Source organism: Nuphar pumila, chromosome 14, assembly GCF_984573655.1.
Source record: "Nuphar pumila chromosome 14, dmNupPumi1.hap1.1, whole genome shotgun sequence".
In the NCBI taxonomy this organism is placed as follows: Eukaryota; Viridiplantae; Streptophyta; class Magnoliopsida; order Nymphaeales; family Nymphaeaceae; genus Nuphar; species Nuphar pumila.
Window position 1 is genome coordinate 15,226,917 of NC_143262.1, and position 23,154 is coordinate 15,250,070.

Below are 23,154 nucleotides of genomic sequence, written 5' to 3' on the forward strand. Positions count from 1 at the left end.
GTATCCATAAAGATATAGAGTTGTGTAACTAATCCAATTGTATTGCAAGTTAAGGATACGTTATCCATGATTAGCAAGTGATGTCATATCTTATGTTTTAATGTATTGCAATATTTGATGTGAATGATTTGAAGGTATTGCAATGTTTGAATATATTGCATGACATTTTTTATTTGTTAGAATATGGTTCGTGGAGGTCACAGTCGTCAAGCACCCAGTGGTAGCCAGTCTCAGCCTTCATCTTCACTGACTGCTTTGATAAGTATATCATTTAAATAATTGTATACTTGATTAGTTTAAATGTGCATTGTGTGAATTCTAACTCATTGTTCTGTAGGTGATGTTTCACCTATATATGACCCACGTACACCAGTTACGCATACACATCACGAGACAACACTGGATGCAGGGTCTTCTCAGTGTGACACATGACGACTAATTCAAATAGTGTATATTGATAGTCGACCATAAGCATTTCATTGTCACTTGTCCAATACTTATCTTATAAATAGTGTATATCGACAATCGATTGTTAATATGTATCAATTCATATGCAGTGCGAGGTTTGAGCAGCAAGAAGTAATACGAGAAATTAGGAAGTCACTACTGCAACATCTTTCAGGATCGATAGCGCAATGGAAAGAGTACCTGATGGAGGTGTTAGATAGATTAATGTCCCCATTCATAGTATGCAATCGTTTATCATAACTAATGTGTTTCATATTCATGTGTGCTAACTTTCTGAAAGTATTTGTAGGCTTTCCATTGCTTCGCGACTGCGAACGAGAAGAAAGACACGAGGGTAGTATGGCAGAAAGTGACTGCCAATCGTTTTGCCGACATGCTGTACAATATGAAGACTGCAACAAAAAAATCAACTGATGGGATAGATGATCCACTATAGTGGAAGAGCCATAAGCCTTCTACTATTAAAAGAGATTATTGGGAGGGCATGTGTGACAAGTGGGCGATCAATGAACTTCGAAACCACTCAGCAAAGGCTATACAAAATCGAGCAAAGATGCTTGATGTCTATCTACACACAAGTGAATCTAGGACTTTTGTGAGCCACCAGAAGAAAATGGTAACTCATCAATATATATATATATATAAAATCAAATTTATAAGTATTTATGCATACTTATTAATCAAATTTTTTATCATTTAATATTACAGGAAGTAGAAAAAAGAGACATTGTGCCTTACAAGGATATGTTTGTTGAAACACATAAACGTAAGAGCACGAAAGATTTTGTATCAGAGAAGTCGAGAGTGACATCAATATGCATTTATTGTATTAATAAACATTGTAATATACAAGTTACTATAAATTACATTATCATAAATATTGTAATTCTTAATTATTAATTTATATTCTAATCATTACTTTGTAGGAGTCATACGAGCAACAAATGGTACAACGATATGACAATGACTCCACTCAGCATCCACCTTTTGATCCTGCAGCATGGGTGACTGTAACTGGTGAACTCAAAAATGGTCGTGTGTTCGGGTTTGGGAGTAACATGAACACCACACCAATCGTTGCCTCCTGCAGCCATGGCTCTCAGAGTTCTACCTCCACCATCAACTCCCAACGTTCGATTGACCCTGCTATATCTTGGGATGGTGTATGTCAGTGTCTTGATGACAAAATACAATACTTTTAAAATGAAGCCATTCCCAATATTGTCCGTAATGAGTTGTGCAACTTTTTTTTAGGATAGGGGAACTTCGTCTATATTCAGCATGAGCTCTGATGCCTGTCAAGTATAAAGATTCATGTCATTTGTCTCATGTCATTAGATTTCAAGTTAGTATATGCATGATTGAATACATATATGCATGATTGCCTCACTATGAATTTTTTGACACCTTATAACACATATATGCATGATTGATTCACTATACAATTTTTATGACACCCTTATAACACATATATGCATGATTGAATCACTATGAAAGTTTTTTTACAACCTTACAACACATATATGCATGATTTCATCACTACAAATTTTTCTTATTGCCTTATAACACATATGTGCATGATTTAATCACTATAAAAGTTTTTTGACAACCTTAGAACACATACAAGCATGCTTTCATCACTATGACAACCTTTGAACACATATGAGCTTGATATTAGCATATATGAAAGTTTTTTAATGCCTTATAACACATATATGCATGATTGAATCACTATAAAAAAATTTGACTGCCTTAGAACATGATACGCATGATTGAATCACATATAAAGTTTTTTTACTGTCTTAGAACACATATGAGCATGATTGAATCACTATAACATTTTTTGACTGCCTTAGAACATGATACACATGATTGAATTACATATAAAGTTTTTTGACTGCCTTAGAACACATATGAGCATGATTGAATCACTATGAAAGTTTTTTGATTGCCTTATAACACATATGAGCCTGATATTAGCATATATGAAAGTTTTTTGTCTGCCTTATAACACATATATGCATAATTGAATCAATATGAAAGTTGTTTGACAACCTTAGAACACATATATGCATGATTGAATCAATATGCAAGTTTTTTGACAACCTTAAAACACATATATGCATGATTGAATCACTATGAAAGTTTTTTGACAACCTTACAACACATACAAGCATGCTTTCATTACTATGAAATTGTTTTACTGCCTTAGAACACACATATGCATGATTGAATTACTATAAAATTTTCCTTAGAACACATTTATCCATGATTGAATCAATATGCAAGTTTTTTGACTGCTTTAGAACACATATGAGCATGATTGAATTACTATGAAAGTTTTTTGACAACATTAGAACACATATAAGCATGATTTCATCACTATGGAAGTTTTTTACTGTCTTGTAACACATATATGCATGATTGTGATACATAACACATTTATTTGACAGCCTTATAAACCATATATGCATGCGTGAATCACTGTGACATTCTTTGACAACCTTAGCACACATATCTACATGATTGAATCACTATAATTTTTTTTCCAGTCTTAGAACACATATTTGAATTCTGTTAATGTCCTTCAGTTTATTGCTAGTCTATGTGTCATTCGGTCATTTACTTTGTTGCATTAGATTAAGTGCATTGCATATAATTTATTTCATTATATTTTGTTTATAAATACTAACATTTTAGTTCTCTTATAGGATGCTTGAGATGATCAGCATAGAGGAACTGATGGAGGCATGGAGGGAGGAGCAGATCGAGAAAATAAAGTGGATGATGCCCAAAATATTGGCAAGGATTAGATTCATTTGTTTAATTTGTTTGATGTACTTATAACTAATTATAACTTGGCAAGGACTGTATTTGATTGTTAAAGTTTGTTTAACTTAGAACTTGTCTCAAATTTGTTTCACCTGTACATGTATTTTTTATGTGTACTTTTTTTTAAAAGCAGATTGTATAAATTGTATAATGAAAATTTTTTCTCGAGTTTTAAAATATTTCAAATTTTTTTTAATTTTTTTTAAATTTTTTTATTAAAAATTAGCGATAGGTTAGCGACAAATAATATATGTCACCAATTTGAAGCAGTCGTCAGTTTACGATGGAATTTAAGCTGTCGCTAATGGTCGTCGCCAAATTAGCGACAGACATTAGCGACAGATATGTATCGCTCATTAAATAGTAGCGATGGATTAAATTCTATCGCATAACCAAATAAGTCTCGAATTAGTGACAGACATGATCCATCGCTAATCCATCACTACTTAGTGATGGATTGACGATAGATAAATTCTACCACAGTTTAGCAACTAGGGTTATGCGACAAACGCTATCCATCGCTAATCCATCGCTAACGTATTTAGCGACGGATTAACGATGGCTTAGCGATGAATAACATCTGTCGCTAATACACATTCTTCTTGTAGTGTGAAGAGAACCCTAATCAATAAAATCAAACAAAAATCTAATCAATGAAATTCATACAAAAACATAATCAATAAAAATCATACAAAAAACCCTAATCTAAGAAATGTAATATCACATATTTTCGTACTATCATTTTATGAGATTTTCGAAAATTTGGCTAAGTCTAGGTAAAAACTCATTTGAAGCTTGGTTTTTAGACTAATGTTTTTGAGTCTGGGCTTGGCCTAGGTCCCATCGACAAGGTCGTAACGAGCCAATCAAAGCGAGATAAAGAATTTTAATTTTGATCTTTAAATTCAAGCAAAAATTGAGCAAAATTTAGGTTATTTTTGGGCAAAATTTAGAATTTTATATGCATGTAATATGTCGTTGGATGTGTCTCAGAATTCTGAGCGCAACATTATTTTACTTTCCTAATTTGAGTCCCGATTGGCCCAAAAATCACACTTTTTTAAAAATTGAGTAGTTTGTCGAAATAGATCCGAAGTTGGATCAGATTGGATCCAAGGCCTACGATCTGAACTAATATGAATTTGGGTCTTATTTAAGTCCTACTTAAATCTGGATTTGATCCAGATCTTGATCCATTTTTTTAGGTATGGGTTTGGATCTTGGACCCCGATCTAGATCCAAATCTAAGCCCAACATTTTTTCTGCTTTAAATTCAATATAAAGCCTTAATTTGGAGTTTAATAAGGTTGAGAAGGCTTTGGGGTTAATTTGTTTATTTTTAAAAGTTTTTAGATATTTGTAATTAATTAATTAAATAATATCAATTCTGAATTTTTATTTTTGGGGCTAAGCAGGACTCTTGAAAAGAGTCCTTATTCCATCTTAAGAGAGGTTAAGAAAGAGTTCTAAAAGGATTGGAAGTGTTTTTTTTTTAAAAGTCAACATTTGGTAGTGTTTCAAAAAAATTAAGAAACTAAAGGAGAGAAAAGTTTCATTGGTATGGAAACTCTCTTCTCCAACCCTTTTAGAAAGGACTGGAGAAGGGGGGGACGTCACCCCCTCTCCCATTCATTATACACAACAAACAAAAAAAAAGAAAGAGAGAGAGAAGGAAAAGGAGAAGAAAGACGGAAAGAGGAGAGAGGGAGAGAGAAGAAGAAGAAGAAGAAGAAGAAGAAGAAGAAGATCTTCTTCTCTAGCCCATCCGCTCTTTTCACCATGTTTTCTTTGTTTTTCACATCAAGGTACGTGTCTCCTCTTTTGAGTTTAAGTGAGAAATCGAATACAGTTCGATTTCATGTAATCTCTTGGATGAAATCCATGAGAAAAATGTTTGTATGGTTGATTTTTTCAAAAGTGCATGGAAGATAATCCATGGATCTTCCTCCATGTCTGAATTCTTGTTTTTCTTGTACTTTTTCATAAAAAAAATGTGTACATGTGATAACAAAATTTTATTGAGTGTAGGAATGGTTCCTTTAGAACCCCCCTTTAATGATTTTTGTTTTTCTATGGATGGATCATGCCATGGACTGAATATATGCACTTTCCAGCACATGTGTGTGTAATGGTGGGTTTATTAAAACCATTGAAATTTACATGCCTTCTTAAATAGGTATTCATGAGTAGGCTTAATGCCCATGTCACATGTTTTTTTTAGCATGGACATGGTTTTGTTTGTTTGTAACCCAATGCAATTGAAATTATAGCTTAAACATGCATATGTGGGTCATGAGTCTGTAAACACAGGTATGCATGAATATGATAATGTTTTAATGCATGTTTCTCATTCATATACCTATGCACTATTTAAAAAAAAATAAAATCGGGTTACTGGGGGACCTCCTTGTCCCTTTTGTTAGACCTCACAGTCTGACCGATCTGGCCAACCAGGTCTGATGAGACCTGGCAAGTATTGGCAAACCAGCCAGGCTCGACTGGACTGCATCCAGCCGGCCTGACAGGGTCTGCCGAGCCTCTAAACTCAGTTGAGTGACTCGGCTGAGTCGGCCCAGGTCAAACAATAACAAAAAAAAAAGAGAGGGGGAGCTAACAATAAATTTTTTTAGTGGTTGTCTAGTCCAGACAACATACAAATGTTCGGACCTGGGCCTGTGTATGGGCTGTCAGGCCCAGCCGGTCGGCTGGGCTGACTTGGCTAGCTTGAGCTGACGGGGGTCTACCTGGCTCAGTCTGGCCCTTGGGCAGGACTGGGACAGGCCTGGCAGTCCCCTGCCAGGTCTGTTCCAGGGTAGACCAAACCCGACCCAGTTGACTAGGGTCAGCTGGGCTTGTTTGAAACCCCAGTCAACTGGGTGTAAACTTTTTTTTAAGGAAAAAAAGAGTAAAGAAATCTATTATATGTTGTGATTTATTTTTCAAATGTGAAACTCAAAAAAAATTAGATTAACTGTATGCATATAAAGTAATAAAGGTTCATATGTTTACATAGTGGGATACCATGCTTAATTAAAAGGTTATGACTTAGTTGTTGCATATGTGAAATTTATAGTTGTAGCATGCAAAGGATGGCACGAGCATTCCTATGTTTTTAAAAAAATGCATTGTTAGTGATAACATGTATGAACAGGCAAGTGTAGTTGTAAACTTAAGAAAAATATGCATATTCAAAAGGAATAGTTGTATTGTCAGTTATGTATGTACTTGATGAACTTATGTGTTGTTATGTATATGCATTGACAGGTATATGCACACGTAAGAAAAATTATGCATTAATGTTTACTCCAAATAGAAAAAGTGCATTGATAGTTACATATGTACTTAATCAAAATATGCATGTGATGTTTATTCCAATGAAAGACATGCATTGACAAGTATGTATGCACACACAAAATCAATAAGTTAGGTGCATGCACCATTACTTGAATATTCACATAGTTGGCTAAAGTGTGCGTTGCACGATAGCATACATGTAACATGAACATGTGAGTTAAAGTTTGTATTTGACATTGATACATGAAGTAAGTGAAAATGTGCATTGACATGAATATATACATGATGAAAATATGCAATGGACATGATCATGCATAATGAATGGGACCATGCAATTGACTTGAAAATGTGCATTAAATGAAAGTGTGCACTTGTTACTATCACATAAATTGAATGTAAACATGCTTCTAAATATCTTTGTTTTATACACATAGCTAAAAGCTCCATATATGAATGTGCATTTAGAAAGCATGTGAATTATGATGTGTTGTTATGGTTTTTGCATATGGTGCATCGATGATCAAAATGAATCATCGTGGGCTTGGTAGGACCTGAGCTTTGGCTTGCTCTTTTTTTATGTACTTTTAAATGCATCATAAAAATCATATTTATTTTTATTGCATTGTATTGCACTGTTCTATGTATTTCTAAAGGCGGAAGTCCCGTAATGGTTCTCGTAGGGGTAGATGCGAGTTTTTGCCTTCGCTTTTGCATGTTGAATTGCAAAACTCAATAATTGACTTTTAATAAAAAGATAATGAATAAAAATAATATAATATACATTCTGGGATCTCTCATCGAAATAATGAAAATCTTAGAGATTTAGTTTTGCGAAACCACGAAGATACAGAAACTTTGTGTGCTTTACTTATTACCCCTAAACTCAATATTGAGGTTCTTTCTCCTGGTCACGGTTTTAGGAAGAGTCTGTCAATTTATTTAGGGATAGTGTGTAGACACAGTTGTTGTTGTTTTAGTATACCAAAAAAGTGACACTATTGGATGTTGAGGTCCTTAATGTCCCGACATTAGATGTGAATGTCTAATATTCTAAAGGTAATTCGATCGAGGTCTAAGTTTAGAACCCAGTAATAAAATACAATTTATGTGTTAAGTTACTCTAGGAAGCCTACTTGACCTCAAAAAATTGTATTTGTTTGATGTATCCGCGGGTAACGGTAACTAAAAAGAGGAAGTTAAATTGTATGCATTTAATAGAGCATGCATATGGAAAAAAGAACTTTAAGGAAAGATAATAAAGTGTTCATGCATTGCACACAAATCATGTATATTCCTGCTATGCATTATAACATGCATGTTTACTTGTTTTCTTAATTGTCACATATTGGTGGATGCATGTTGTTTGATTCTTAATGCATGTTAAATGTCCTGGTTACTTAAATTTGTGATCCCTGTTATTTATTAATGTATTTTCATGCTTAGTAGTTGTTCCCTACTGCATACATGCTTAAATTGAATTATGTAAATGTCATAATTGTATTCTTCTAAATTATTGCATGAAATCTTATATGTGTTCTTTATGCTCATTTATTTTACTAGAGGGACTTGTACACAGAATTCTTCGAATTTCTGACATCCTCTTTCTGTGGTTTTTTGGTGTCGTAGGAGATCAGTGAAGCGACTAGCTTCTAGGAGAGCTACGTGTGTTACGTTTTTTGCTAGACAGTTCACAGAGGGACATCGTGGCTCAGTAGTCTTTACTTTCCTTTTTCATATAAGTGTTTATGCACTCTGAATTTCATTTATGCAATTGTCTCGAGACTTATCACTTATTATTCAATAAAAGTTTGGTTTAGTTTGGTTTGATATCGATGATAAATGTAAGTGCATTTATGGTGCGTTTGGTTATCCAATTAGGAGTGAAACTGTAAAGACCCCGGGTCTCTGAGATTATTTCCGTAATTGATTTTAAAAAAAAAATCCGCATTTTCAAGGGGTATGAGTTGGGGTCGTTACAAGAAAACCCTCACGTATGAAAAACTAAAAATGCTCTAAAAAGAAATTTGATTCAAACTGAAATAAAAGAAGAAGAAAAAAAAGGGCGGGGGAACCTCGTCGGCAGCCTCGCATTGTCTTGCCGACCTCACGTCACCTCAACGACGGCCTCGTGTTGCCTTGACTGTGGTGGCCTCATCTCCGGCATTGGTGACTCCCTAGCTGCAAAGTATATATATATATATATATATATATATATATATATATATATATATATATATATATATATATATATATATATATATAGATAGAGAGAGAGAGAGAGAGAGAGTCGGGGGACCCTTACCTTCTACTTGTTTTTAACGTGTTTTTTGCGTCATGTTTTTTTTAACAGGGGGAGGGGTGTTACAGAAATAACACCTGCATCCCAGGCTTGTTGAAATCACCGCCCCCCACGTGCATTTAGTCCCATTTAGGGTGGGGGACAGTGATTCAAACATACCCTTCAGTAACCCGGTTATCAGCAAGGATTCCTCATCATCATAAAAAAAAAAGTGGTAGTACACTCTTTTAGTCAATGTTTTCATTAGCCGATACGCATGATATTGTCCTAAAGTCTATACATTGCAAGCTTGAATCGGTTATTTTTTGATAAATAAAAAAAATACAAAAAAATAATTTAAAATTATTTTAATAATTGTAACACGTCATGTATCGTTATGATTGACACGTAATCATTTTTTATTATTTGTTGAACGATACAGAAGGATTCACTCGAGTAAAGGTATCAGTCAATACAAGCTGAATTGATGGCCAAAAGATTGAGGGCCGATAGTGATACTGACAACATTGCTTTTAGTCTCTTTGTTGCTTGTTGGATCCAGTTTTAAGTCATGGTTTAGAAATGCTCATTACATCAGAGTCTATCACTTTTTCTTTTTTTGAAAGAAAGTAATTCATTCAGCATAAGTAATAGAGTTACAGCAGGAATTATGAGAAGTGAGAGGTATCACGCCCACAGTCCACACAAACAGTAATCAGAAACAGGGCGTGTTTCACATCCCCTGCTAACAGCAGGAACAGAGAAGCGTAAACAACATAAAAAAAACAAACAAATAGAGAAGCAAGGTCTATTGAAAGATAAAGAAACCCAGAGCTGCCCATTTTTTTTTCTTTCTTTCTGTCTCCTGACTTTGCTGCCGGTTGATGGGCTGCAGGGATTGAAGAGACGGAAAGCAGAGAAAAGTGAGCTGGAATTTTTTACTTCCAAATGCTGCCGCAATGTCCGGAATAAAGCAGACTTGGTTTATTTTACAATCTTAACAACTTAAATTAATGGCTTAGTGATTGTTGAAGTTTCGATCATCAATAGTGCTTTGCACTAAATCCATGGTGTTTGACAGTAGGACCGCAGAACGCATTCATTTTAAATTCAGAACTTAGGTCGTTAAACCAGCTACTTGAAAACAATAGGATTAATGTAGTTCTAATTCTCCAAATCCGTCATCGAATTATAGAAACCCAAATTTATGCAAGTTTAAACTATATGAGATTTTGATTTATCTACCTATATATATATATATATATCTACCTCTCTCTCTCTCTATATATATATATATATATATATATATAGAGAGAGAGAGAGAGAGAGAGCAATAAATTATAATCTTTTTAATTTTTTAAATCTTTGTGCACATCTTGACACTCGAAGATGTGATCTGCATATCTGGGCTAGAGTTAAAAAATCAATGGGCTACATCAAATTTTCAAAAACTAATACTTTTATATTGAAAAAAATATGATCCAATAATATATATATATATATATATATATAAGGATGGCAGTGGACCGAGGGACAACGGGGCTTCGCCCCGCCTTGCCCCGTTTGGACCGGAAGGTTAAAATCTATCTCCGTGCGGGGATGGACTTACGCTTTTTCCCGCCCCATCCCCATCCCCATCCCAATCCCTGCCCCGCCCCGTCCCCAATCCTTTAAGGGATGACTATAGACTAAGGGAGAATAGGGCCCCGCCCCACCTCACCGCCGTTTGGACCGGGGATGGAGGACATGAAACGAGGATGGAGGTTAAAATCCATCCTCGTTCAGGCGGGGATGGAGGTTCGAATTTTGAAACAGGGTGGGGGTGTGACCTTATCCCTCTCCTCCACCCCGGTCCACTGCCATCAAATTTGGTCAAAACAACTTTTCACTGTGAGTTTCTAACAGGAGGGTCCTGTCCACGCCGATACCAAATACTTTTTCATACATATATATATATATATATATATATATATATATATATATATATATATATATATATATATATATATATAACACTGTATCCGAAGCCTCTAGCATCCAATGCACGGCTGAGTGCTGGGTGTCAAAAATTTCAAAAAAAGAGACAGACGTTTTAAACAAAAAATTTTATGCCGCTGATCACCCGCGCTACTAGCGGCTTAAAAACCGCCTGATTTGTGTCGGACATTTTAGCTGTTTGATAATTCGGGCTACAATATATATACACACACGACCGCACGTGTGTGTACGTGAGATGATATTTAGTCACAGTCGTGTAAGCGTCCAAGCTGTTTAGAAATCATAGGTGTGAACTGTATCGACCCAATCCAACCTTCTGGATGAATTCAACAGTCTGTTAGCTAGGGAACACGCCTTGGGTTATGTTTTTCCGACACAAAAAACATGATTTATCTAATTATAAAAATCCTACACACTGTGAGCCATCGTTTTCTTAGCCATTGAAAAACCCATCTACCCATCATAATCACATGGTCTTAAACCGGTTTTCTGGCAAGCAAACCACGTAGATCACATCTATAAAGTTTAATTTGCAAAAGAATCCAAAAACGAAAGTTGAAAAGTGGTATTTAGTTGATTTTGACATACAGTGATCTTACCCTATATATATATATAAGAAAATGGAAACCTACTCACTAGAAAACCTACCAAAGCTACCCAATAAATAATATTTTATTGATTTTCAGGGTTTTGTTTTTAATTCCGACCTTGCAAATGTGTTCAGCACGATTGATTTACTAAAAAGTAACTTTGGATCATGCATTTTGGATGAAAAAAAATGGTATTTGAAGCCTCAAAAATTTATAAAAATTGTGAGCTGGTGATTTTTTAAAAGCTTATAAAAACCTGTCCATGCATCCAAATCAAATGCTCCAATACTTATTCTTATAAAAAACAAGCATATATGGATCAGTAAGGTAAGAATTTTCTAAAAAACACCAAAAGTCCTATAAAATGTATCTTAGTGAGTATGTTTGGTAGGTTATATATATATATATATATATATAATTGACATATGTTCACCATCTAGGTATAAACCACGATTTTCATAGGTTTTTTAATTTTTTTGAAAAATTTTACCTTGAGTGGACGTAGAGTATTTTGGTGCCTCTATATAAGAATAAGAGTGATATATAAGATTGCACAAACTATCGTGGTATAAAACTCATGAGTCATAAAACTTGGGGAGAGGGTGATTGAGTATAGGTTGAGGAAGGTTGTCATGATATCGAAGAATCAATTTTGTTTTATGCTTGGAAGATTAACCATGAAAGCTATACATCTTCTTATACAACTTATTGAAAGATATAGGAAGAGGAACAAAAATTTGTATATGGTTTTTATTGATTTGGAGAAGGCATACGATAGAGTACTTAGGGATATTCTCTGGTGGACAATGATGAAGAAATATGTTTCTCTCAAGTACATTAATATAATTAAAGATATGTACGAAGGAGTAGTAACCAATGTTCGTACTTGTGAAGGGGTGACAACCAATTTTCTTATAACGGTTGGGTTACATCAAGGATCTGCATTAAGCCCTTTCCTATTTGCTATAGTGATGGATGAGCTTACGAGATCAATTCAAGAAAATGTGTTGTGACGTACGTTGTTTGCTGATGATATTGTTTTGATTGATGAGTCTAGAGCTGGGGTTAATGCTAAATTAGAATTATGGAGACAAACATTGGAAGCAAGAGGTTTTGAGTTGAGTAAGAGTAAGACAGAATATATGAAATGTTGGTTTAGTAAGCAACAAAGTAGTAAACCTTGACGAGCAAGAAATACCGGTGGATGGCTGTTTCAAATATTTGGAATCTATTATTCAAAAGTATGAAGAAATATTGATAGAGATGTAAATCATAGGATAAAGGTTGGGTGGATGAAATGAAAAAGTGCAACTAGAATGTTGTGCGATCGTAGAATGCCATTGCCGTTGAAGGAAAAGTTTTATAAGATGACAATTAGGCCTGCTTTACTATATGGTACAAAATGTTGGGCTGTCAAGAGACATCATATTAAAAAAAATGAGTGTAACTGAGATGAGTATGCTTAGATGGATGTGTAGAAATACAATAAAAGATAATATTCAAAACGAAGAGATACGTAAGAAGGTAGGCGTTGCATCCATTCAAAATAAGATGAGAGAGAATCGTTTACAGTGGTTTGAACATATTCGACGAAGGCCTAATGATGCTCTAGTTAGAAGAATGGAGAAATGAGAAAATATATTAGTTAAAAGAGGTTGGAGTAGGCCTAAGAAGACATAGATGAAGATGATAGGAAAGAATATGAATCCTTTGAACCTCACTGAGGACATGACATTGGATAAAAGTGATTGGAGAAAAAAGATTCATGTGAATGATTTTCTTTTTTGGTTCATAACGCCGACCCCAATTGTTTTGTTTTGGGATGAAGGCGTAGTTGTTTTGTTTACCATGTGTCTAAACACTTGGTTTTATAGAAACTTTTGGATCATCCAATAATGATGCATAAGAAAGATATTTTAAGGGTTGAAAATCAATGACTTAGAATTTTTATAATTATTTAAGCATAAAAAATAGTATTTATATTAGGATGATCCAATAATTGATTCGTTGGTAAACATATTTGGGTTTCTGGCGTATATATATATATATATAGAATAAAAGAAAATTTGTGCCATAACAGCTAAAAAAGCATGACGTCAACAATCAGTTGGCTGACTGAGTAACCAAAATTATATTATATATAATACGCGACTTATGCCCCCATATGAACCAAAACCAATAGCAGACCTACATTCACAATGACCAAAGCACACAAATACCAATCAACACACACACACACTCTCTCCAACAGCGAATCGCGAACCATCAGGCCACTTACTACTCTCAAGTAGTGGCGACGCAATAACGCTCCAAAATCCCGAGGTGGTGGGTCTGGCGCTGCTCATTGCACCTCCTGGGTCCGAGCCCAGCAGCCTCCCTGACCCACTCATGGTTCGTCAGCGCCTTCCCCTCACCGAGTCCACGATCCTTCCAGCAGCGCTCGTACACGTTGGACCGCTGCACCACGGCCCGCTCCTTCTCCGCCGGCACGGGCTCCACCAGAACCTTCTTCTGCGTCCATGGATTCATGTTCACGAACGGCTGAGATATCAGCTTGCCGATCGACCGGTGCAGCTCCATCTCCGCCGATCCCTTACTCCTCCACCTCTCCAAGCTCACCACCTCCAAACTATTATCTTCTTCTTCTTCCTCCTCCTCCTCCTCCTCTTCTTCCTCTTCTTCTTGACACTCTTCCACTTCTTCATCTTTAACAATCTCTTCTTCTTTTTCTTCTTCTTCGTCACCGACATCATCATATTCTACTTGTTGTCCTTCTGATGATTGGGAGAAGGGACGACGGCCTTGCTTCTGCTGAGGGGTGGAGATGAAGGAGAGGAGGAGGCGACCACCTTCGCGTTGCGCATGGAGGTAGTTGTGGGAGGGGACGGAGACGGCCTGCAGGACTAGGCGTCCGTCTTGGCGATAGGGCTTCATGTGGAGGCAGGGGCCGTCGCGGCGGGAGATGGAAGGCAGGGGAGGAGGGAAGGATCGGGTGGGAGACTTGCGGCTGATGCTGCAATTGTAGTTCACCGACTTCTCTTCGTGAAACTCTCGCTTCACTTCCTTGAAGCCCCGCAATTCTTCTTTTTCTTCTGAAGAAGAGGAAGGAGGGAAGGACGGAGGAGGAGAAGGGGGAGGAGAGAAGAAGAACCATGGATGGGAGTTCTCAGTGGAACAATCCGAGCCCGTCTCCGAGCCCAGGCTCTCGGTGCAGAGCTCAAGGCTCTTAGTGCTCAGCGAGCTCGATGATCGCCTCACCAAAGGGTGGACGTAAGGTTGGGTGGTAGTGAGGGAGGGGTGGCTCGGCTTCTGCGCTTGGATCAAGCTCCATATGTCGGATTGGCTGGCTCTGTTGTCCTTTTCGTCTTCGTCGGACTCTGGAGTAGAGGAGATGATGGAGATCTCTTCCGAGGAGGCGATCTTCTTCATGGAACTGGAGAGAGCGAGGAATTTCTTGGAGGACATGTCGGCAGAGAGGGTCCTCCTGAGAGGGCACTCGGTTTTGAGTCTCTTCTCGGAGTACCCATCTCCCGAGAGCCCCAGGATGGAGATGATCCCCTGCTTGTTCTCCTCCTTCAGTTGGGGGTGAAGGGTTCTGCAGGAAGTCGACATTTTGAGGGAGGGTTGTTTCTGTGTGTCTAAGGTACTGTGGTCGACGATGGTCTCTCTCTGCAGAGAAAAACAGAGAGCTAAACCAACTACAGGGAGAGAGAGAGAGAGCAAAATGGAAAGTTGCAAGAAAGAGAGCAGTTCAATCAGGATTCGGGTCTGAGAGAACGGATGTTGATAAAAGTGAAGACAGATAGAAGAACATACACATATCTCTACTCAGATGTAGAGGAGATCTACAAGAGGGAGCAGGAACTCAGAGTCCTTACCTCAGACCCAACACGCAAACTATGGATATGCGAATGGAAAGAAACGGGAATTGAGTCTACTGTCCCTCTGTGTCGAGGATGACTTAGGAGGCCGTGATAGATAAGAGGAGCAGAGGGGTGAACTTATAGGTGCCAAAAGCCACACAAAAAGTGGAACAGGGGCCCATCGATGCTGAGAAATCAGAAAGTTAAAAGAACGAGGCAATTTTATATATGAATGTGCACATTAATTTTAAATTATAGCGACTGTGTAAACTAGGAAAAAAACTGACACCAAAGAAATTAGGGAACAATTCTTCATTTCTGTCAGCAGTAGAAAAAAGAAGGGCTTCTATTAACAGTAAGAGTAACTAGTTGCTTAACCTATAAGCTATTTTGGGGATACAGCAGAATGGCTAGATGAGGATGGTAGAAAAGTAGAATCTTGAAAGTCCATCTGTCAGCATGCAGATTGTGTGCACCTATTTCTCAGCCGTCCATCTGTTTTGGAAACTGAATCTTGAAAGGTAGAAAAGTAAGACGGTTCTTCCATTAATGGGGATGGTCCATTGTTCAATCCACGCGCGCCAAAAGGTGCATGAAAGCCATGCACAGAACCATAAATCAAGTTCAGAGAGAGAGCGAGAGCTCGTCCACCAGTGTGTGCGTTCTTGACATGGATTCCATTGGAATGTGTGATTTTAAAGATGGTTGCAGCAAAAGTATATATATGCCCTTCATTAATCCCTATTATTTTCAATTGTTGGTTAATTCCAGTCGACAATCAACTTTAGGTTTTCCCACACCTGTACTTGCATTGAGGCATCGCATAAATTGCTCTTCATTTATTTAATATTTAAGAGCATTACAGGGCGCATCACCAAACAACAGGAGATTTTTAATATTACCACTTCCATGTCATATATATATATATATATATATATATATACACAGGAAAAGTGAGAGCTGCCCACCACTTTTCTAGCACATCGCCAGCTTACGGTGAACAAACAAGCATTTTCAAGTTGTTTTTCATAAATCCAACCCATGTGATTTGCTAATAAACAATTCTCCAATCATGTTTTTTCTATAAAAAATTTTGATTATCGATTTTTAGATCTTATAAAAACCTACCTATATATCAGAACGATCCAAGAGTAGATTTTTATAAAATCAAGCATGTAAATCATATATGTATGATGAGATTTAAGAAAAAACATGAAAAATACTTCAAAAACTCGATAGGCTGACAGTCGACTAGAGAGAGAGAGTCCAAAGTTGGTCAGACTTGATTTGGAAACAAGATAACCTGGTAAGCTGTTCTCTGATGCAGAAAATGTGGGGTAAAGGAATTTAAAGAAACAAAGAGCACCGAAAGCCAGTGATAAAAAAAACTAGTGATGTTATTGTTAGAAAGGAGAGAGAGGTGTTGTGACTTTTAAGTATGGGGCTCAATGTGTAAATTATTAGTTGAATTTGAGTGGGAAGTAGACTTTATAGAAGTGGTGATATCAGCGCTTTTTGGGATTAAGTGTTTAAACTTTAAACAAAACTATTGTACCAACAACTTGGGGAACTTGTTACCGTTGCTCATTGTTAAAGCTGACCTGCTCCAGTTATTCGATGAATTTTATCGTAATGTCAGGCTGCCTAAACCATATCATGTGACAGTCATTTCTTTGATTTCTAAAAGACAAGGGGTGTCAGACATATCCAACTTCAGGCCGATTTCAGTGATGAGCGCTCTGTATCGCATTATATCTAAGGTGTTGGCTAACCGGTTGCGCACTGTTATTGATCAACTTGTCTCTCCGAATCAGGGGGCCTTTATTCCAGGTCGAAGTGTGCAAGGGTCATTTATTTGTGCAATTGAGCTTCTTCACTCTTTACAGTCGACTGGAGCACCGTATTTCTTGTTAAAATTGAATTTTCACAAGGCTTATGATAGTTTGGCATGAGATTTTTTGCTTGAATCTCTAACAAATATGGGGTTCGGCAACCAGTTTATTGCATGGGTTAAGGAGCTGGTCACGATATCGGTGTCGTCGGTGTGCATCAACGGAATGAGAGGGAAAAAATTCAAGTTGGCTAGAGGCGTGCGACAGGGTTGTCCCCTAGCTCCCATCCTCTTTAATATCGCGGCAGAGGGTTTACCTATTCTCATGAAAATGGCAGAACAAACATGCTTCTTGAATTCGTTGGGCATTCCTGGTTTTGTTGGTCACACAATTCAATATGCAGATGATACTTTAATATTTGGTCATGCGAATGTTAATCAAATGTCTAGGTTGTGCTTCATTATTAAAATATTCGTTGCTATGTCTGGCCTTCGCCTGAACGAGAGTAAGTGCGCTCTGGTCTTACTCAATGCTGACCCTCTCCTCCAATCGATTGCTGCAAGGATCTTCAACTGCCCGATATCCGACCTTCCTGTTAATTTCTTGGGTCTATCATTGCAACCGTCGAGAACTTCGTCTTGGACGTCTACTATAGAGCGGGTGCAAGGGAGAGAGATTGCAGTCTTGGAAGGCCCGATATTTATCTTTTGTGGGACGATTGACGCTCATTCGCCATGTTTTGGCCAGATTACCAGATTTTTGTATGAGCATGTCTATTATACCGACGACAGTAGAACGAACGATTAACCTTTTGCTTTCGCACTTTCTTTGGTCTGGGAATGCGTCTCACAAAAAGTACCCGCTTGTTTCTTGGCAGCAGATCGTTCTCCCGAAGCAGCGAGGCGGCTTGGAGATTCCGGCTCTGAGAAAGAGGAGCATCGTTTTAGTCTTGAAGTGGGCTTGGGTCGCTTCCACATCTCCATCTTCTTGGGCTACGTTTGTTAGGGGAAAATATGGTAGTTTACCTGACTCCCTTCTTTCGACGCCCAGTTCAGTGTACCATTCGTCCCTCTGGTTGGAGTGGCGGAAAACACTTCGCTCTTTCAGTGACAGAGATCTTAGGGCTGGCCATGGCCGCCCGTGGCTTCACTGGGCCATGGTGGGCGGAGATAGGTTTTCCATTAAGCAAGTTTACTATTCCTTGTTGCCATCCGGGATGGATTGGTTTTCCATTGATTGTATATGGGGTAAGGGGCCCGCTCCAAGGGCAAAGGCGTTGGCGTGGTTAGTGGCTCTGGATTGTGTTCAAACCCAGATTAATGCCAGGAAACGGGGGCTTCAGTTTCCAAGCATGTGTGTTCTTTGCGAGAAGGCGGTAGAGGACACGACTCACCTATTTTGGTTTTGCCCGGTAGTTTTAGACCTATTCTTTCAAACTTGGGGTGCACCGCCGGTTCAAACGCGTTCGAGTTTTGTTATTCGGGACATCTTGTTTGGTCTCATGAGTTTACGAAACAAAAAAAGGGAGATTATTGTGGCGGGTATGGTTGTTTTCAGCATGGTGGGTGATATGGACTGAAAGAAACGATATCTTTTTCAGGGGCATCAAATTCAATTTTGGAAGGCTACGTCAGCGGGTTATGTTTGATGTGTATCTGACTCTTAAATTACATAGTAGAGATGGGGGTTTGGATCTACTTGTACTCTGAACTGTGCACAACCACCATCTAGGTGGTGGCTGTCTTACTCTTATGTTCCTCTCATCCAATATTCGGTTGGATGTATTTTGATAATGTTGAATGATAAATGTTCTCTCTCTTTCTCATAGAACATAAGAAAAGCAACAAAAGCCCACCAATTGAGGTAGAAAACCAACCAGTAGATAGAGAAACCCCCCTAGTATACTCTTCCGCTTTCTGCTTCAACAATTTTAGTAATGGACTTAGCACATAGCCCAAGCATCACACTTGAGATTTTGGGAGGAGGGGGGGGGGGGGCAAAAAACAAAAAAAGATGTTCTACTTCACCCTCACTCTAGATTCTACCTATACTAGTAAGTCCCCATTTTTTCCCTAAGGAAAAGTAGCCGACCATACATTGATTCCCTTAGTTGGTAGTCATCCTATCTTGTTTATTCCCCCATTTGCCATTAAAATATATATCTTTTAATGCAATAGACACCTCATAGAGAATTCTGAGACCTCATAATCCGACGACTGTGGATGTGTTTCAGGGTCGCATCCAGCGGCGAAAGGCTGACAAAATAGCCAACTGCTTGCCCAAGATCGACCGTCAGAATTCGGCCATTGGTATAATCCAACGGCGCCAAACCCGGCCGCACCCCAGTTGCATTACAGCGAAGCAAAATATCTGAAGCTTGACGCTTTCGTCATCAGTGAAACATCCTTTGGACATCGAGAATAAAAAATTGGGAAATTTTTTCTAATTCGGATCAACCATTCAACAGAAATTCCATGACCATTTTTTCTTAAATTCCTAATAAAGGCTTACCATGACCAACCGGGGGGCTCCCTTGTCTGGCAGGAGCAGTTAGTGCACGCCACCTTGCGTTGGGACGTTGAAAGTTCGAATCTCAATGGTATGGTTGTATAACTAGTAGCTTTCTATGTCAAAAAAACAATTAGATTTACCATGACACTCAACCACTTAAGAGTTAAGCCAGTGAAATATCTTTAAATAACCAAAATACCCTTCACTTCAACTCTATTGTCAAAAAGAGAAATTGTGTCTTTTGAGTGTGTTTGTATACTGCAGAAGAGATCTTCACGGGCATGGCACCACCTGCTGCGAAGCTCGTCTTTGTGTCACTGCCGTGTAAGAATCATCTTGGACCCTTCGAATCGATTCACGGAATCGGGCAATTTTGATTTAAGCCTGAGTCGTTTTGAATCGGACAATTTTTAACCATAGAAAAATGTGTTAAAATATTGAAATAAAACTAAAAAACTATAGATTTTTCTAAATGAAAAGATAAATCATTTGATTGACCTTGATGTTTCAAATTAATTCTTTTATTTTTTTAGGATAGCTTTTGAAACGTAGAATATGCTGATTGATTCATAGTATGTATAGATATATGTGGTGCGGACTTTTTTTGAAGAATAAAGAAAGAAGGGTAGCTTTTTTTTTTACTATTTTTTCAGGTTTATTTGAAAAGTAGCCAATTCAAGCTCTAGGAAAAATGCACAGGGTTGTGTGTGTTTTCAAGGAAACCTAGGGGTATGCATAGCACGCAAACATACCCATATTGAGTGAGGGTAAAACCATAATTTTACAGCAAAGTTATACGTTTCCCATAGTTTTATCTGTGGAAGTTATCCTAATTCTTAAGTGCCTGTTTGACATTTTGTGGGCAACACTTAAGTAGGGTTTTTCAAATGAATAAAATTGTGCATCTGATATGAAATTATATGCAAAAACTGGGTCTAGATCCGAAAATTTTACAGATTTGTTTATATGAGTTTTCTCAGGATAGGTGAACCTTTACCCAATTGACCGCCCACACTCTCTTTTCCTTCTTTCCAGCAAGTACGTCAGCTACATTCCCACTTTTCACTTAATATAATGTTTTTATGTGTGCACAGATAGGTGGAGCAAAAGACAGAAGAAATAATAGAAAAGCCACAAAAGTTTAATATGCTTCACTTTCATTTGTTAACAAAAAAAAAAAAAGTAACGTTGAAAAGACATAAATGATCACTACTACTACCACCACCACCACCACCACCACCACCACCATCTTTGCCATCCCTACAAAGCCCTCCAAACAATTATGTTGAGAACAATAAGAATATGGGATCAACCATTACTACCACTGCAAATCATGAGGATAATTTTTTTTTTGTCGATTCAATAAACCAATTGATTTTTGCCACATGGCAACTGTTAAAGCCCACAGGTCCCCCATTGTGTGGGTTTGTGCATGCTAAGTATGTTTGCTTAGTTAGCCGAGTGCAATGGCATGACACACACACACTCTCTCTCTCTCTTTTTATATATATATATATATATATATATATATATATATATATATATATATATATATATATATATATATATATATATATATATATATATATATATATATAATCACTAAAATATGAGAACTAATGTGTGAACCATGATTTTTATGATTTTTTTATTCTTTTTTCTTGAATCTAACCGGGTGTGATCTAATGCTTGGTTTTATAAGAACTCGCTCTTAAATCATTCATTTTGATGCATAAATTTGATTTTTTTAAGGTTTTAAAATCAATGGCTCATAATCTTCATAAATATTCAAGCATTCAAAAATCACATTTTTTCTTCAAAAATACATTATTCAATGGTTGATTCACCATTCTAAGCACATCTACATGGCTGAATTTGCAAAAAAAAAGTGTTGAAAATGCCCATATTTTTAGTTCTCATATTCTAATTACTATATATATATACACATTATTTAACGAGCCGTGGCAAAGCTAAAAATCTAAACTAGGGTGGACACAAATGCACAACAAGAAAAGAAGAAGAAGAACACAAAAAACCTAGAATTGATTAAATATTCATGCTATAAGAAAAAGTAAATAAAAAACCTATATCCTAACTCCTAAATTCCAACAATCACCCTTCATATATATAATAATTAAAAAACCCTAAAATTTTAAGTTTATAACTAAAATAAAGCATGTAAAATCAAGTTTAATGTTGATTGAAAAGAAAAAACTACATAACTAAATGCTAATTAAAAAAACACAAAAAACTTAAAAGCTAATGAAATATCATGGTTCCTACCATTTAAAAATTAAAAACTAAATCAAAACCTAAATCCTAAACAAACATCATTCTTAATTTCTAACTAAAATTATGCATGTGGAATAATGTTTAATGTTCATTAAAAATAAAAACACTAAAAATACCTAATTGAGTACTCACCCCCATTTAAAAAACCTAAATGCTAATTAAAAAAAAAAACACCATTCATATATATATATATATATATATATCCTAAAACTCTAAGTTTTATAAGTAAAATCAAGAATGTGGAATCATGTTTAATGTTGATTGAAATATAAAAACACAAAAATGCCTAAATGCTAATTGAAAAAAGAAAAGCACAAAAAACCTTAAAACCTAGTAGAATATTCATTGTTCATGGTATTTAAAAAATAAAATCACAAGAAAAAAAAAGAGTGCCAACTCTAGAGCCCTTCCACATAGAACTTGGACAAAACAATTGAGAGAGAGAGAGAGAGAGAGAGAGCTCCGGTTGGGGAGGGGGGTGCACTTTCATGACCCTTGGTGGGTTGGGCCCGGATAGTGCCCACCTGACCCGGGCCACTCTTTAGAGTTTCGGACCCAATACCCCATAAAGAGTTTTTCCAGGCCAGGGTGGGCATGTGCCCACCCCGGCCCCCCATGTGGCTCTGCCACTGTTAACTAATGAATAAAAATGGACATTCAGCGGCCATTGGATTGCAGATATCCAACAGTCACATAACTCACGCTATTGAAAAGTTCTTTAGTGGCTGTCTAACTGTCGCTGAAGGCCACATAGTAGGACACATGGATATGCAAGGTGCATCGGTTGTATTTGTTGGAGTGAGGCATATAGATGTATATTTATGTTATAATTGTGAATCGGTTCCTATTTGTTGTTAACGAAGGCACAAAACTATTGAGCTGTATATCATAGGTTCAGGTTTTATTGACTCGATTAATTTGACTACATAGATGCGACGAACATGGTCGCTAAAGATCAAACCATGGATCATGTTATTTCGATAAAAATATATGATTTTTTGAGTAATAAAATTTTAGTGACTTTTCCTTAAAAAAAAAAACATGTTTACGTACCATAATCATATAATTCAAAACTCTTTGAATACTAAACAAACCATTTAGATCACATCCATCAACAAAAAAAAACCAAAAAAGATGAAAAAAAGGTTATTTATGCTCCACGGTTCGGTGGCTTCACCACTTATTTTCATATATTT

At 36.9% G+C, this 23,154-nt stretch overlaps 1 protein-coding gene across 1 annotated transcript; it reads right to left on the reverse strand.

Moving 5' to 3' along the window:
* Positions 1-13,572: 13,572 nt before the first annotated feature.
* On the reverse strand, positions 13,573-15,430 carry LOC149816482 (protein FAF-like, chloroplastic). Its single transcript, XM_089987141.1, has one exon. It carries the CDS (start codon positions 15,070-15,072, stop codon positions 13,744-13,746), a length of 1,329 nt encoding a protein of 442 aa, XP_089843267.1. The 5' UTR covers positions 15,073-15,430; the 3' UTR covers positions 13,573-13,743.
* Between the last annotated feature and the right edge of the window lie 7,724 nt (positions 15,431-23,154).

Excerpts from the sequence above, each read along its gene's own strand:
- LOC149816482 (XM_089987141.1), bottom strand. The coding sequence starts at position 15,072 with ATGTCGACTTCCTGCAGAACCCTTCACCCCCAACTGAAGGAGGAGAAC.